General features: G+C 45.4%; 1 protein-coding gene across 2 annotated transcripts in view; it reads right to left on the reverse strand.

Annotated features, from left to right (window-relative positions):
• Positions 1 to 6,947: 6,947 nt before the first annotated feature.
• Positions 6,948 to 16,419, reverse strand: part of LOC146197922 (integrin alpha-V-like) — a 45,850-nt gene continuing 36,378 nt past the window's right edge. For both annotated transcript variants that reach the window (XM_084593199.1, XM_084593200.1), the window contains exons 21-27: positions 15,926 to 15,995; positions 15,193 to 15,300; positions 14,766 to 14,996; positions 14,019 to 14,141; positions 12,462 to 12,560; positions 10,452 to 10,574; positions 6,948 to 9,939 (exon numbers count right to left, since the gene is read on the reverse strand). In XM_084593199.1, coding sequence (XP_084449325.1) covers positions 9,730 to 9,939; positions 10,452 to 10,574; positions 12,462 to 12,560; positions 14,019 to 14,141; positions 14,766 to 14,996; positions 15,193 to 15,300; positions 15,926 to 15,995 — 964 coding nt within the window. In that variant the 3' untranslated portion in view covers positions 6,948 to 9,729. The remainder of the gene's footprint in view (positions 9,940 to 10,451; positions 10,575 to 12,461; positions 12,561 to 14,018; positions 14,142 to 14,765; positions 14,997 to 15,192; positions 15,301 to 15,925; positions 15,996 to 16,419) is intronic.

The following is a 16,419-nucleotide window of genomic DNA, read 5'->3' on the forward strand; positions in this document are numbered from 1 at the left end:
TGTATTCATGAAGCCGCGCTCGGTGCACGCATAAACCGGTTAACTCAACAGATTTGTATCCTATGCTGCTCAGGAAACTTCAGAAGACAGGGACAGTAACTTACACATGCCTGCGCCACATAAACATCTAAATAAAACGAGTGCGATAAACGAGCCAGCTCAATCTTCTGAGCCATTCGCCTCAATACAGCGGCTAGGAAATCGTTTGTTAATTGTGCTTTGAAATTAATAGCAAACACCTAGAAACAATATTTCAGTATTGGGCTGGTTTCCTAACTAAAAAATAAGTAGATTCCGAGTGCTCTGCAAATTTTGAAACGTCGTTGCGCACAGCACAGCCGACAGAGCTGTGATGCAACGGCCGGCGTCATCGAGTTTCCGGCTGGAGAGGATGGGTATAGTAGTCTGTGAACCCGAGTAAAATAAAGGGGCCGGAAACGGAAGAGCATCATTATTCTCGTCTTTGTTCAGCTGCTGCTGTCGTCGACCGAGTCAAAGAAAAAAAAAAAATTCCCCGAGTTGTCATCGTAACTCACACCCTGGCGGACCTGCCCACCACCACAAGACCCCGCTGCAATTGATGTACGATCTGCTTGTTATATTTATTCGCTGTCCCCTCCAGCACCTGAGTTCCCGCAGAGTGAAGGAATACTGGGACTGATAACCGTTGGAATCAATTAGGCAGCTTACAAATGAGTCACAACTCAATTCAAACTTGGACTTATAAAACAGCTTATAGGCACAGCATGGTATGTGTACCGATTCTCAATGAGTAATACTGGGACTAAATGGGGCGATGCATTGGCAATAAGGACAGTTTTTGCAGCCTAGTAAAACAAAAAGGAACAAGGAGAAAGAGGGACGGAAGAGAAACACACGTTGCTTTCACATTCCGCTCATGAGCTGGTCGAAAGGGAACTCTTGGCTCCGTTTTACACTTCTTTGGCTCGAGTTATTTCGTTTATACAGCTTTATTTTGGAGAAAAAGTCGGATTCTCTGCAATTTTGGATTACGAACCCATTTAAACGTTTCAAGAATTAAGGAAAAGAAAGTTTCGATATGATGACGATAACAAAGCCAATGAACTATGTTTCCTCACTTTTCTATTTTTTATTTGCTTTGTATTTTTATTTTAGCTCAGATGGCGCTTCTTGAAACTTGATTCTTGATTCGCCCCTGTGCGTGCGTTCAGCGGAACGCGTTGTTTGCATTTGATGCGGCGCCGGGGGATTCTTTCGTTAGTAAAAGAATGATGCAGTAGCGTTTAACACACAGGGATGGTTTTTTTTTAAATTTATTTATGGTTTATATTTTTTCCAGTCACCAATACTTAGCATAAGCAAACATTGGCCTTCAATTCTGATCATTTTGACACATTTGTACTCTTTATCCAATGCCTCCTTTTTCAATTATATCAATTAACTGATGAATCGCACACATTTAATTTTAATGATATAAGCATAAAGCACTGGCTTTTCAGTCTGGGAATTTTGACACTTTTTATTGCACTTTTTAACTTTATTACTATTTCATTTGACCAGTAGCACTCAATTTTATTTTATTAGCATCAGCCAGCACTGGATTTTCATTCTGGGCTCGCCTTTAGGCTAATTTTTTCATTTTTTTTTCAATTATTTCAATGCATTTGTCAAATGAACGCTGGAGATTTTAATTAACATCATCAAGCATTGACATTTCGTTCTGACGCTTTAGAAGTCCCCTTTTCTCCATTTTTTAATACATCAATCATTGATTTCTTCAACTCTACATTGCGTAGCACACACCAATCAACATCACTAGACCCACAAACTGCCATAACATTTTTTCCGAGACACGGTGCCGACAACTACCACTACGGCGCCGACCTCTTTTCGGCTGAAGAAGTTGTATGAAGTGGTTTTCAAATTGCATGAAATTCGGTGATTGGAAAGAAGGGGTCTTGTTAATCATGTGTGTCAATGTTTTTTTTTTTTTTTGTTTTTTTCATTTCTGTTGGTAAGAAAAACAGAAATCGTTTGTTAAAAACGCGCCGCGGTCATGGCCTCGTCGCTGCCAGGAGCGGCGGAGGCGGGGCGTCGAAACTGGGGAACAGGCGGCTGTGACGTCAATTTGGGCCGGCCGCGCGTTTTATACGCTTGCTTTGGTCCGTCCCGCGCTTTCAGCGCAGTCTGCTGCTGGTGCCGTTTGTGTTCTCCAGTTCTATCATTCTGTGCTGAAGGTTCCGCGTGTTCAGAGATCCCATGTGGTCAACCGGCAGATACGCAGCTGTTGCGGAGTGGCGCTCGGCGCTGTTCGACGCTCTCCGACTATAGTGAGCCTCTTTTGCTCAGTTGTAAAATAAACGTCGTTCAATGTTCGAAAATTGTTTTCTTGTGTCATTAGAAAAAAAAAAAAAAAAAGCATTCCTGTGAGTGCGTGAAGCAACTGGTGGCTATCAGCCCGGCTTTCCGTAGTGCGAACTTTGGTGATCCAGGCGACATGGTATTTTCGGCGCTGTGGGCCTCTGTCATGAAAAGGAAAAAAAATAAAAGAAATATTGCCTTTGGAATCAGCTGTGTGTTGCACTGATGATTTGCATGCCGATGACTATAATCGAATCTTGGCAGCGATTGCGGCCGTTTGGGATTCCTATTAAATCAGCACAACTGAAGTCCGCGGCCGTTCTGTCATTGTTCCCACACCTAATTAGGTTAATACCACTGCTGCACGGCTGGCTTCACCGTCGTTACACTTAACCGAGAATACCGAATTAAAACGCGATTCGCGGCTCACTGTTATTACACAGCTCGCCGCCCTTCTGGGCAACATTAACAGTTACCAATTAGGGACAGCAAACGAAATGCATATGAGCGGTAGAATGGAGCTGCATTTGCATTAGTCATTTATAACGCAGTGTCTGGATTGCCGCGCTGCTCGCGCGGCAACAGCGCGCTCAGCATCGTCCGAACGCAGCACTGCCTCCACATGCCGCGCCGGCCGCGCCTTCCGCAAGCTGTCCGTGGATCCCTTGCGCTAGGGTCAAGAAAGCGTGCTCAAATTTATTGCTGTCTTAAGTAATAAGCGCAGGGCTAACGGAATGTAAAAAATTAACACTTATTGAGGCTCGCTGACCCGTACCGAGATGCTGGTAGGATAACTGCACTCTAAAAAAGAAAGGAGTTCTTATCGACTCCTTTTTGGGTAGTCAAAATTTGCCACATATCTGATGCATTTTTGGGGTTTACCGATGACTCCCTCCGAGCAAAAGACATAATGACCCTCCACTGGCAGAAGCAGCGTAAGTGCGACTCCGTAGAAAATTGTCGCATTGCCTCCTTTAGGGTGGCCACCAGGCCACTTTTCAGGATTTCAGCAGGACGCTCATTGTTAGAGTGAGGATACTCTCACTAGGGAGTCACATTGTCGTCGTCGCCTCCTTTGACAGTGGCTGGGTTGCCTCCTTCAGGGTAGTCACCTGGCTGCTTCTCAGAGGATCAGCAGGAAGCTCATTTTTAGAGTGAGAGGACTCTCACTAGAGAGTCACATGGCATTCGTCGACGTCCTTTGACAGTTGCTGTGTTGGCTCCTTCAGGGTGGTCAACTAGCTGCTTCCCAGAGGCTCAGCGGGACGCTTATTGTTAGAGTGAGAAGACTCCCATTATGGGGGCACATTGCATTCACTGAGCGTCGGATAGCTCACGTGAAACTGCTAAAGGCAGTCCTTATTCGGAGCCTTCTGCTAAACCCCTAGGAAGTGTGTGGGTGACCCTTAAAAGAATGGTTCTAAAATCCACTCTAATAGGACCACCCATTTAACTGTATGGCAGTTCCGTGAGTGTATATACATAATGCAGTGTATGCTTCGGTGAACATTTTTCTGCAAAAGAAGGCTGTAAAAAACTGACAGCTTTATTAAATAATTATACATACTGAGTGTGTCTAACACACAGCATATAAGAGAAAAAAACTACAGCTTTATTAAATGATTATACATACTGAGTGTGTCAAACACACATCATATAAGACAAAAGACAAACAAACAAACATGAAAGCAGAATACATTCACAAAGGTGGGGAGTGGTGGGGGATTATTCATGCCACTTAGCGAGTGTAATAACAAACCGGTGGCCCTGAAAATGTGCACTGCACTTACGAGTGCATTTGAATTCGCCTTTTGCGCTAGTTTTCTGCGCATGCGCGAAGCCGTAGCGGCGACCGATGGAAATACATTGGACGGTGTCGACGGCGTTTCTCAGCGCCGCCAGTGCACGGGGGCTGGCGACACTGGGCGGCACGGTGACCGTCACAGGCTTGGCAAAGCGAAACCACATCTTCCGCGTACGGTTGCCACTCTCTAGACGTGCCGGGATGCAAGACGCGGTGTTTCAGGTTTCCTTCGGCGAGCCGCGACCAACAACGACGTGAAGCTTGAATTAGGGCCACCGAGCGTCAAGATGTGAATGGCCGACCTTAGCAACCGACTGCGTACTCTCGACTGTGCGAAAAACACTTCGTTACAGGTATGTATGCATCTAAAGGAAATGTGCATGATGGAAAGTATCTACTGGAGTTTGCACCCAGCCTGTAACCCACCAGTGATAGCCGATGAGCATTTGTTCGGCGCGTGTTTGCTTTGTGCGACGGAGCCTGATGGCGATGTATTTTGTCGTTTTTTTTTTTTTTATGTGCAAAAGGGCCGGGTAGCGCAGATATCACAGGTGGCTGTGTGTTCGCTAGACCGCAATATTTAGCATGTTTTATCGCGACTGCCGCCTGACTAAAAAGAAAAAAAAAAAAACAAATTGGGCGTTTGTTGTGATGCACCACCGTTCGCGAGCCGACTGGTTGAGCTGGTCATGAGGCTCGCGAACGGCAGTGCATTAAAACGCCGTATTTTTTTTTTCTTGTTAGTCAGGTGGCAGTCACGATAAAACATGCTAAATATTACGGTCTAGCGCACACAGCCGCCTGTGATATGCTACCTAGCCCTTTCGCACATGAAGAAACGACAAAATGCATCGCCATCAGGCCCCGGTGCAACTAAAGCAAACACGCACCGAAGAAATCCTCATTGCAGCTATCACTGGTGCGTTACAGGCTGGGTGCAAACTCCAGTAGGTACTTTTCATCATGCATATATCCTGTAGATGCATACATACCCTATAGTATCTGTGTTTTTGCCGCTTGGAGCATATGACACATATGACACACATGACGCTCTTTCACGACACACAGTTTTTTTTTTTTTTTTTTTACCTTACAGGCTCGCCTTCGTGCGCGCCAAAGCATTCAGATTTGGTTCCTTCGGTGTACGCAATCAGATGCACTTTGTTAGGGAGCTTGATAATCGTCGTCTTCGTCCAATTGTTTGCAACGGCAAGGAAACCGCCCGGCACAAATTAGTCTCCTGGAGGGTTCATGCTCGTTGACCTGCAGAGTGGATCGCTCTGGACGTAGAACAGCGTTGGTTCCTGACCGAGATGCACATCCGATATGTAGGAGATGCACATGTGTCACCAAGTCGTTGATTCCGCAGAAATCGCGGCGGAGGCAGAAATGTTGCGGATCCTTTCACAACAGAATGACCATTCTCTGTGCACCGAGAACCTTTTCACCACTGCGACCACATCCGTTCTGACTCCTGAGGGCAGAACCCCGCTATCTTCCAGTCGTTTTTTGCTAGCTTCCACCGCCGTTTTATTCACCCGGCCACTGGTATCTCTAAACCCCAGAAATTCAGGAAGAGTGACTGCGCCTGCATCGACTCTGGATGGATACCATTACATTCGAGTATAATATGGTCAATTGTTTCACTGGAGTTACCACATAGAAAAGAGAGAGAGAACTTTTATTCGTCCAACAGAGTGACTATCCCGCTCTTCGGGGGTTAGACCCGGAAGGTGGACAGTCGCCTTAGTTGCAGGCCGGTAGTTCTTGGACTCCGGCGGCATCTTCGGCCAGTCGAACAATTTCTCTTTGGGCTCTTGGGTCTGAGCTTCGCAGAAGGGTCTCCCAGGCGTCTTTAGTTATATTTTTAGCCCTGCCTGGTTACGACATAGACCACATGCGTCATATTCATTGTTAAATTTCGCATGCATACCATGTGACTTCTGCCACCTAGCAGCAAAACTCGGCAATACTCGGGCAGTTCTGCGCAGTCTATTTTGCTGCCATATGTAACGCGATAGTCAACAGACCCAGGTTATCCTAAACGCTGGTTCACACTGGCGATTCTCGGAGATCGCGCGACTAAATTCGACACGGAGGGGAAGACCGGCGACAAGCGTCGATCGACTCCGAGTCTTCACACCGGCGTGCGACTCGCTTCATGACAACCCCTACTCCAAACTAGATTTGAACGAATAGCTGACTTACGCACCTTTACAAGCCTCTGTTAGCGCGCTCGGGGTAGATCAATTCGGACTCATTTCGGGTATGAATATGTGCAATTATCAGCGAGGACGTATATATCTTATGGTTATGTCCATGTTTAGGGCTGTTTCGACTGTCAGAAGAGCTCTAGTTTGACGAAGACGGAAGCTGAAGTGGTATGCACGCCGTTGTTTGCGGTCTAGCGAAATAACAGATCGCGAAATCGCCTCATGTCAGAGCGTCGAGCACATGACTAAGAATACGAGTACAAACGCAAAATAGTGCGCTTCACTAAGTCGTGCACGCACGCGCATGCACGCTTGAATTTTCCCGCCCAAGCAAGAAGGCAGAAGCGCCGCGGGTTGGCTGAGGTATCATAGCTGAGGACTTCTGCGACTTGCAAGAAGTCGGAAGCGACTCCTTCAAACGGGTCGCTGAAGACTCGTTCAGGTCTCCCGCTCCGTGACTAATCGCCCCCTTAGTAATCTGCAGGTGTTGAGCGGGGACTTTTGAAACTCGCATGATCAACTCTGGCGTTTCTGCATGCAACAGTGAAAGTGAAGGCAGAAAGACGAGCGACTGAGCTGGCAGCAGGCAAGGTTTTGAAAAAGTACACATTTATTTACATATTTGGACAGTTGTCACTTTGGTCTGAACAGAAGCCTAGCACAGTCCATGAATGCGCTTTTAATGGTAGCAGTTAACACTGACGTCTTTTACCAAATCTATATCGCTCCGTTCGGCCAAAGTGAAGTGTATATTTTTCCCGATGGGTTCTCATACAAGCTTTAACAAAAACAATCGCACATATACGTGACAATGTTGCTATCAGCAGCATGACTCAGTTATATGAGAGAGCAATAAATATCTGAATTCAGTACCAGAGCGCTTTGTGCTAGTTAGAATGTGCATTATCCAGTTATACGACTCTTCTCTCAGTTAAAAAAGAAATGACGACGCACCTTACGACAAGGTCATTTAAGACAGCACAAATAAAATAACAAGTACTATGAAACAGATGAAACATATAAAAGGACATTAAAAATCCGCGGAAATGCTGGCACACAAAGAATCGCTCTTGGGCGAGATCATGCACACTAATCACAGATAAAATAAAATCATCGTCAACAATTGACAGTGAAACAGTGGCTGTCAGGAAATGTCGAAATAAGAAACGGGATCGATCAATGGCGTGTCCAATGGAACTTCACAAAGAGGAAGACGTATACAAACTTGGAATGACTCTGAAGGTTGTAAACTTGGAAACCCAGATTTAAGCTTGAGATGAAAATGCTGGCAAGAATAACCACACGTTAGGCACAACTACTCCTCTGTGGCGAAAAAAAAAAAAAATGCATTGATGCAGGACAACGTAGAACACTCACCTCATTTCTGAAAAGTGACCCTCCCCCCTCTTCGTATCTGAAGGAAATTGCATTCCTAATACGGTATGTACAACAGTTAGTAAAACCGAACTTTAGACTGTCTTTCGTTAGGAATTACGCAATGAGTTCTCAAGCGATAGTAAAACAACAAATAGTGGAATTTTACCGTTAAGAACACAGATTTATTGCGAACTCCGCGGCGAGTGAGGTGAAACAAATATCGTTGGGTATTTTAAATTCCAGAGTGTATGCAGTAACATGCTGTGACAGGGGGCTTACTCACACAAGATACTTCATGTGTTCATGACCGCGTGACATCAGATTGAACGGAGAACGAGGTCAGAGAATGCGTCGGTTGAGGCCACAATGCCGGGTCAAAGGTATACCGTTTTCCTGAATCGACTCTTGTCGCGGATGCACACATGCTGCTCCGACTGAGTGTTTGCATGAGCGTGAAAAACAGCCATTCACAGACCGCGAGATCCAAGGTATTTAACGCAGAAGGAAATGAGAAAATGCCACACGCCAGGAGGGATGAAAACTTTCACCTTTTGGATGTGACAAATAGAGGGTAGAAAAAAAAAAAAACGTGTTCTCCGAGCTTTGTATATATATCTAAAGTGCGTCGTTATAAGTTGGCAGCACGTGTATATTCTGGCGTGAGCATGACAGATTAACTGCAGCAAAATATACCACTGGTACTTCAACCTTCTTGTCGTTGCCGCATTAAGAACATATAAAGATATGCCTTTCTGCGTGCAATGACATTGGCACAAATGCACTTGTTACTTATCTAAGCTTTAAATATGAGACTCTTGAATCGATATGCATATATTTTACTCTCGTTCTTTTTTTTTTTTTTTTGATGTCTTAGGAATTAAGGGCTTAACATAGTTGCCCCCAGTGCGCTTAATGGGTGTTTAGGTGGCAGGTACGTGTGGCGCCGAGCGCTTGCAATGGACGCGGCGATCTGTGCATAATCTCGGCGAGACTAGTGGCGGCTGGTAACGCGAACATGAATAGCACATGAGAACCTCGGTCGGCGTGTAAGTGGAGCGGAAACACACTACAGCTTACTTCATCTGCACCACTGACTGCGTTAAAGCCTTCTCGGATTAGAATAAGAAGAATGCGCATTGTGCGACCATTGTGAAAAGTCATCAGCATACACACGCGTATAATGTCATTTGTGTATAGCCTCCACAAAATGCGATAGTGGAGTAAAATTGTCGAGTTTCAAAGTTATCGATATGCATGGGGCATGTGGACAGTGGCCTTATCCACTTTCAGCAGTTGTTATTCATACGAATTTCAACCGTGCTTTCTGGTAACGTATGAGTGCGCAAGATAAATGAATAACTATTATTGATTTATGTATACAGAAGTTATTCAGGCGGTAGATGTTCGCTTTCCCAGAGAGGCAGCAATGGTGCTCGAGCCTAACAACTGCACTGGAATAGTAACGGGGTTGCACAATGCGCAATATTTTAACTTGGGTGTTATGAACGACTCTGTCTATCAGGCGTTTTTCAGTGTGACAAGCGGCACTGTTAGAGTAGAACCTTCGTTCAAGGGTACCAATTACCATTATTATTCGATCACCTTGCTAGATTTCCGGCACAAATGCGTCCCAGCGAGAAGCCTTGTTTTTCTTTCAATCCGACTTTGCTATATATATTAAGCGTACGTGATAGCGCAGTGCCTATGCAAAGCTGTGCCTTTCTCGTGACTGAGTTTCGAAGTTCTAGTACACAGCGCACAAAACGTTCGGCTCTGCACGGTCATCACATGATGAGCGGACACACTGAAGAACGATATCATGATCATCCGGCATTCCTTACACGGATAATTCTCACAAGAAAACCGAATGCAGAGGCTAAAACCGTGGTCGACGCACGGAACAAGTTCTGAACGCATACTAGGTACTTCCTCACAGTGGCACACAGGTTTCAAATGTCGCTAAAACTCGAACAACCGCTCGAGAAATCGTGTTCAGCCGAGGTCCTTGACGTCCTCTGCGTCGCCCTCCATCTCTTGGAGCACGCTCAGGTCGATGGCGCCCATCATCATGCTCTTGCGGAAGAACTCCTTCTCCTCTTCCACATCCGCCTTGGTGACGGTGAACTCGTTCCATTCGTTGTCGATCTCCTCCTGCAGAAGCTTCTCCAGGGCTTCTCGTTGTCGTCGACGGAAGAAGCCCAGCTGCATACAGTACAAACGTACGGCAATACTGAGAGCGTGGGCTGAATATCGTATGGCCAGAGAGAATTTTGAGTGTGCACTCTCACTTTAGCAGATGCGCATGGATTGAGCAGCGAGTTTTTGTTTCTACCAGCCACTATATAAGTGGAACTAAACAGGAAAAGTTGCTGACAGCTATATTTTAGCACCTTTGCGATAGTGCAGAGCCTGGGAGGCACATCTGAGGCAGCGAGACATCGAAAACTAATTGGAGAGAATTTAGCTTTCTATCAAATTATTTACTATGGCTAAGAACTCGCCGCATATTTAAGAATGGTAACAAAGCGCCAGCACGGCTTTTTGGACGTTGACCGTGCACCCCGTGCGTGCAACGGTCGCTGATCGAGTGCGCATATAGTAAGCGGAAAATGTGAACTTGCCGCACCTTGAAATTAAATTTCGTTAATCACAAGTTATATGCAGCGCCATGCTATCCTGCAGCTAAAAAGGTCGGACGGAAACATTGCACATACGTGGATCAGACCGGCGATGATTAGAGAAAAGAGAATGAGGCCTGAGAAGGCGCTCACTGCGATGATCCAAGTGGCCACCTTCTGGGCAGGCGGAGGACCCTCCTTCTGGAAGACAGTCGCCACCTGACGGGAAGATGATTTTCGCTTACTTTAATCATATATGTTTTCAATATTTTGAAATATCAGTGTACGAAAACGGCCGCAATGGTACACAGCGATTTAGCAGGGCAAGAAAAAAAAAATGACTATAGGAAAAACACACAACAAATACGCATTTTACAATGTTTACAAGAATAGATTTTGCCTCCTCCTCTAGGTTCCGAACACACTAGTGTCATGGGCTGGGACAGGTAGGTCACCGCCACTTGCGGCGGGAGCTAGCCTGTTCGAATTTTTATCTGTTGTAGGCCGTCATTGCACCCGCCACAGCTTCGGTGGTGGACAACGGCTGTTGTTGCGGCATGCGTCTTTCTCTTCCTTTCCTTTCTTCTCTATTTTCTCTTCTGTCTGCACGAGGCAGCGGAGGTGGCTCAGCTACAGAGCCAGTAGCAGGCCCGTGCATTTTCTTTTCCTTCTTCCTACAGCCACAACATGTAAGTACACTAATAGGTTCATGTGATAAGGAACGCTTTTGGATCAATTAAGATAGGCTATGGTTCAGCGCGTTTCCCTCTTTGGAACACATAGCAAAATATTGAATCCTCATTTTTTTTTTTTTTACGTGAATATAATTCATACCTCTCTTCATGGACTACGTTGAAAGCTACGGAAAGGCCAGGCCGGCTTTATGATATAGCGTCGCTTTTTACTCTTACCTCATTTATAGACCCCTTTCTGGAGGGCGTGGCATTGTACACAGACATGAATGTCATTGTGGGAATGTTTTACGAATGTCTCCTTTTGAAGCGAAAGCTTCACTACGGCTGGTTTTCAATACGTCAGCGTTGAAGCAAATTTGTAAAAACCTTGAAGGTCAAAAAAAAAAAAAATCTGCCAAACTGCGCCGTAAGGCAATGGAGGAAGGTGGCAATGAAAGGGAAAGGAGTTAGAAATTGTTGCATAGAGGAGACTCCGCAGTAATTTCGACCACCTGGGGATATCGTGCACAGACATTGCACAGCTACACTGTAGCTCTTCGTTTGCCTGTATCGAAACGCAGCCGAGTTATTTTTTAAAGATTGGTTCCCAGGAAAGAAGGCGCAGTATCTCTCATACTTGTTCTGTGGACACCTTAACCGCGCCGTAAGGGGAAGGGAGGAAGGTGGGAGTGAAAGTGGAAAGAAAGAAAGGGGAGCCGTAGTGGAGGGCTATGGTGTAATTTCAACCACTTGGGGATCTTTACTGGGCGCTTTAGGTGAGGTGGTGAAGGGTGGCAGTTCCTGGCCCTATGGGGCTGGGACGGTAGGTCAACACCGCTCGCGGCGGGGGCGAGCCAGCCACTGATTTTTATCTATTGTAGGCCGTCATTGCACCTGCCACCACTTGGTAGACGACGGCTGTTGTTGCGGCGCACGTCTTTCTCTCCCTCTTATTCTTTTTTTTTTCTTGTCTATTTTCTCTTCTGTCCGCACGAGGCAGCGGAGGTGGCTCAGCTACAGAGCCAGTAGCAGGCCCGTGCATTTTCTTTTCCTTCTTCCTACAGCCACAACAATAACTTTAGGTTTTGAGGAAAGGAAGGCGCAGTATGGTTCGGGTGAACACCACGGAATCGTGGACAAGGACGCTTCATTATTTCAAGGTCACTTGAAGGTAAAATTTAGTGCCACGCAAAGATCGGCTCTACCTAGCGTAGTGAACATTAACCTTCAATGGTAAATTAGTCTATTAGAGAAGGCGAAGTATCTGTCAAGGTCACTTGTCATGCACATGAAGCTTTTGCGTCCCTCCAAGGTTGACCAGAGTTAAACCACCAGCTAATTTTTTTATTGCCCCCCCCCCCCCCCCCGCTTTTTTCTTGAGAGCATGGAAAGCTACATAAACAGGGTATCGCTGTGATACAGCGAAACTTACGCGTATCTCTTTCCGAGAGTGAGGGTCAGTCACGAAGGTGGTGTTGTCTAGAATTTTCAGGTAGCCCTCTGAGCCAACGCTGAATGCGTACCAAAAACCCTGAAAAGCAGGTGCAAGGAACACACACACATGTATATAGGAAAGATCATTACTAGTAAGTGATGTTGCACTAAAGTGAATAATGAAAAAAAAAATGGTATGGAATGGTATGGTATATGGGGTTTAACGCCCCAAAGGTCATCACCATCATCATCAGCCTGACTATACCCACTGCAGGGCAAAGGCCTCTCCCATATTTCTTCAGTTAACCCGGTTCTGTGCTACCTGCATCCACTTGACCCCTGCGAACTTCTTAATCTCATCCGCCAATCTAACTTACTGCCGCCCCCTGCTACGCTTTCCTTCCCTTGGAATCGTTTGTTACCCTAAGCGACCATCGGTTATCCTCTCTTCGCACTACATGTCCTGCCCATGTCCATGTCTTCTTCTTAATTTCCACTAGAATGTCGGTAACTTGAGTTATTTCTCTGACCCACTCTGCACGCTTCCTATCTCTTAATGTTACCCCTACCATTTTTCGTTCCATAGCCCTCTGGGTTGTCCTCAACTTAAGTAGAACTCTCTTGGTTAGCCTCCACGTTTCAGCCCCATAGGTGAGTACAGGTAAGATGCAACTGTTGTATACTGTCCTCTTGAGCGATACCGGTAAGCTGCTAGTCATAATCTGCGAGTGTTTGCCAAATGCGCTCCATCCCAATCTTATTCTTGTTATTTCCTTTTCATGGTCCGGATCTGCGGTTACTACCTGTCCTAAGTAGACATATTCGCCTACTACTTCCAGTACTTCGCTACCTAATGTAAACTGCTGTTCCTTCCCGAGGCTGTTGAACATTACCTTAGTCTTCTGCATATTGATTTTCAAGCCTACCTTTCAAACCCCAAAGGTACGCACATGTAATGTGAGGGACTATAAATGGAGGTCTCGGCTTCGGATAAACTTCAACCACTAAGGTTGTTTAGCGTGAAGGGACATCGTATCGCACAGTACCCGGGCGTCCTGCGTTTCGCCTCTATCGAAAAGCGACCGCCACGGCCTCCGTAACAGAGGTTGAATCTGCAACTGTGCACTCTAACCACTCAGCAAAGACTGAACAAGATGCACGGAGCTAACTTATTAGCAGCTGAAATTATTGGTGCACGCGGAATAGTTTAAGAACATATCTCGGACAGTTAACTTCGATCGGTCAAATTTCAAACACATTTATTTAAATGACGTATGAAATCGCATATTATATGCTTGTCTTGTTTACCCTTAATTTCAGGGATATTGTTTACATGTAATCCTTCCCTGCTGGCGGCACCCCTGATTTAATTATGTGTGATATGCTGCTGGAAGACGCATTGCGAAATCACAGCGCAGAAAGCCGACAGATTTATGTTGCGTATATGCTTCCAGCAAAGCGGTCGTACGAAAGTCTCAAGAAACGAGGAAAAAAAAAACAACAAAAACTCAGAAAGTACCTGTGATTAGCGAGCTAGTCAGTTTCCGATACTTACTGCTTGTCTGATGAACTCCTCCATGTTGAAAACGACCGTGAGTATAATCTGGGCTATTTTCTGTCTGTTCAAAAATGGCCCGAAATTGCATCTGACTTCGTGGCACAACGACGTTTTGCAGTTCTGCGGGAAGAAGCCATGGTTACTCATGTACAGGGTGATAAGCAGCAGTGTAAGCGCAGATATATGACAATTCGGCAATTCAGCCACCAAAGGAAAAAAAAAAAAAGAAAAAAAAAAAAGAAGCAGTGCATTTCTTTTGATGCCCTTCTGTGTGATGTCTTGCTCAACGATTAAGACGAATGCTCTTCACTCCATTCATAACTATCTTCCTGCCTATTGAACATACGATAAACTGTAAAACTTTTGAGAGGTGCGGGACGAGATAAGCGCAAGAATAAGCACGATGAATCTGATTCGATAAAATCAAAAATTTGTGTGAATATAATTCAATAAGTCGCGTTCGCACCACCATCAATGCGTCCAGAGGGGTAATGCACGGGCGCAAAAATCAATGGTATTCAAGGTCTCAACGCGCTACCATTGCTTTTCGGAACTCTATTTGTACATTGTCTTGTGGTTTAGCTGCTCCAGCAGAAAATATTGAAGTATGTGACTGAATAACCTCTAAATTAACTGTTACTTAGTCCAATAGAGTACAAGTGAAAAAAAAAAAAAAAAGCGTCCGGAAGTCGTGCAAGTGGTGCATACGGTTGCTATGCACTTGCGAGCCGAGCTAAACTTTACCAGGGGCGGTATGTTCTGGTACAGCAGGGCGGTGAGCTTCTCCGACCGGGGGGAGTCATCTTCGGGCGCCGAGCGCTGGACGCGGCCGCCCAGACTTCCGTTGCGCGTGGCGAGCACGTCGGAGCCCGAGTCATCTTCTTTGTTCCGCCCTGCCTGGTCGTCCTCGTCGGGCCTGATGATTCCTTCCATGTTCCGACAGGTTCCAGGCACGAACAAGTCACCCTGCAACACCTTCGGGGCAAAAAAGGAGCCGGAAACTGCGTTCATGTCTTTTTCCTTTTTACAAAGCTAGAAATTGAGGACAGCGTTTCAAGGAGTGTTTTAATAGAGTACTGGCTCCAGCTGCTTAAATGCTTAGCTATGACATTCTTCAAAAAAAAAAAAAAAAAGCCTGATTGTTGGACCCTGCTTGTGGAATGATAATTACCCTTATTTGTCTGACGTAGGCGATGGGTTTCTCCGACTCGCTGAAGACGTATGGTACTCGAACAGACAGCTGAACCTGCTGTATTGGACTCGCATACTGCTTGGCAAGCTGGATAAAGGAAAAAAAAAAAGTAAGCGAGTCATTTAATTAAACTTCCCTTGAAGTGCCTCTTTCTCTCTCTCTCTCTCTCTCTCTCTCTCTCTCTCTCTCTCTCTCTTTGCAATACTCAGAGAAGAACTCATTTTGATTCTCTAAATGAGACACAGCACATGCCGCGATACGATTACTCGATGCAAATATATGAACTGACGAAACAATACGTTTGTTATGCGGCTTGTTAGCCATCCGCATTCCAGTTCAGGCGCATTGTTGGTGATCACTTGCCACAAGCTCACGCCACACGGCGAGGAATTAGGAGTGAAATCATGCTGACATATATTTCCGGATCAGGTACGGAACGGGTATGTGAGCTCATTGAGGATAATTTGATACGCTGATCTGGTTATTGCTTTCGAATAACAAATTTTAATTTTATCAACCGGCTCTCTTCTAAAGATTGCAACTGCAAAAATAACGCTGACGTGTTGGTTTGATGAACCCCAAAAACTGTGAGCAAAAAAGTATCTTGATGATTTTGTCACAGAGTTCTCTATGACGCTTTCTTCAGCATCGCCACAGACGTGAAGTGAATCTTTACAGACAAGAACAAAACGTTAGATATAAATGCACTTGCCACGAAGCCGTGTTCCATTTGAATTGTCTTGGTCTCTGCATTAAAGGTGACCACCTCTGGCTTTGCTTTCCTGCGAAAAATTAAGAGCAAATTGTGAGTCCGTGAACGAGAATACGAGAGTTTTGCCTGATTTCTCTGCATGTTGCATGCTCTGCAACACTGCGTTACGAAAGAAGCGATGTCATAGCACAAATTTACACAGCTCATATTTTATATTTATTCGGTGGCTATAGATACGTCGAATACGCATAGAAGTAATAAAATAATAAAATGTAGGGTGCGGCAGGCAAATTTTTGAAACCAGAATTACTGTTGTGTTTCACTCACTTCAGCATTATAGACAGGCCTCAAACCGCCTTCGGTCGGAGCTCCCATTTCTTCGTCTCTGAAGGTTTCGCTTTCATCTCTGTACTGATTGCATGGCGGACTGTTGTAACAGGCCGCTTTTATTCCCTGACATAACAAGTGTTATATTCTTCAAGGATGGCACGCGA

This window comes from Amblyomma maculatum, chromosome 2 (assembly GCF_055883805.1).
Source record: "Amblyomma maculatum isolate TAMU_Amacu chromosome 2, ASM5588380v1, whole genome shotgun sequence".
In the NCBI taxonomy this organism is placed as follows: domain Eukaryota; kingdom Metazoa; phylum Arthropoda; class Arachnida; order Ixodida; family Ixodidae; genus Amblyomma; species Amblyomma maculatum.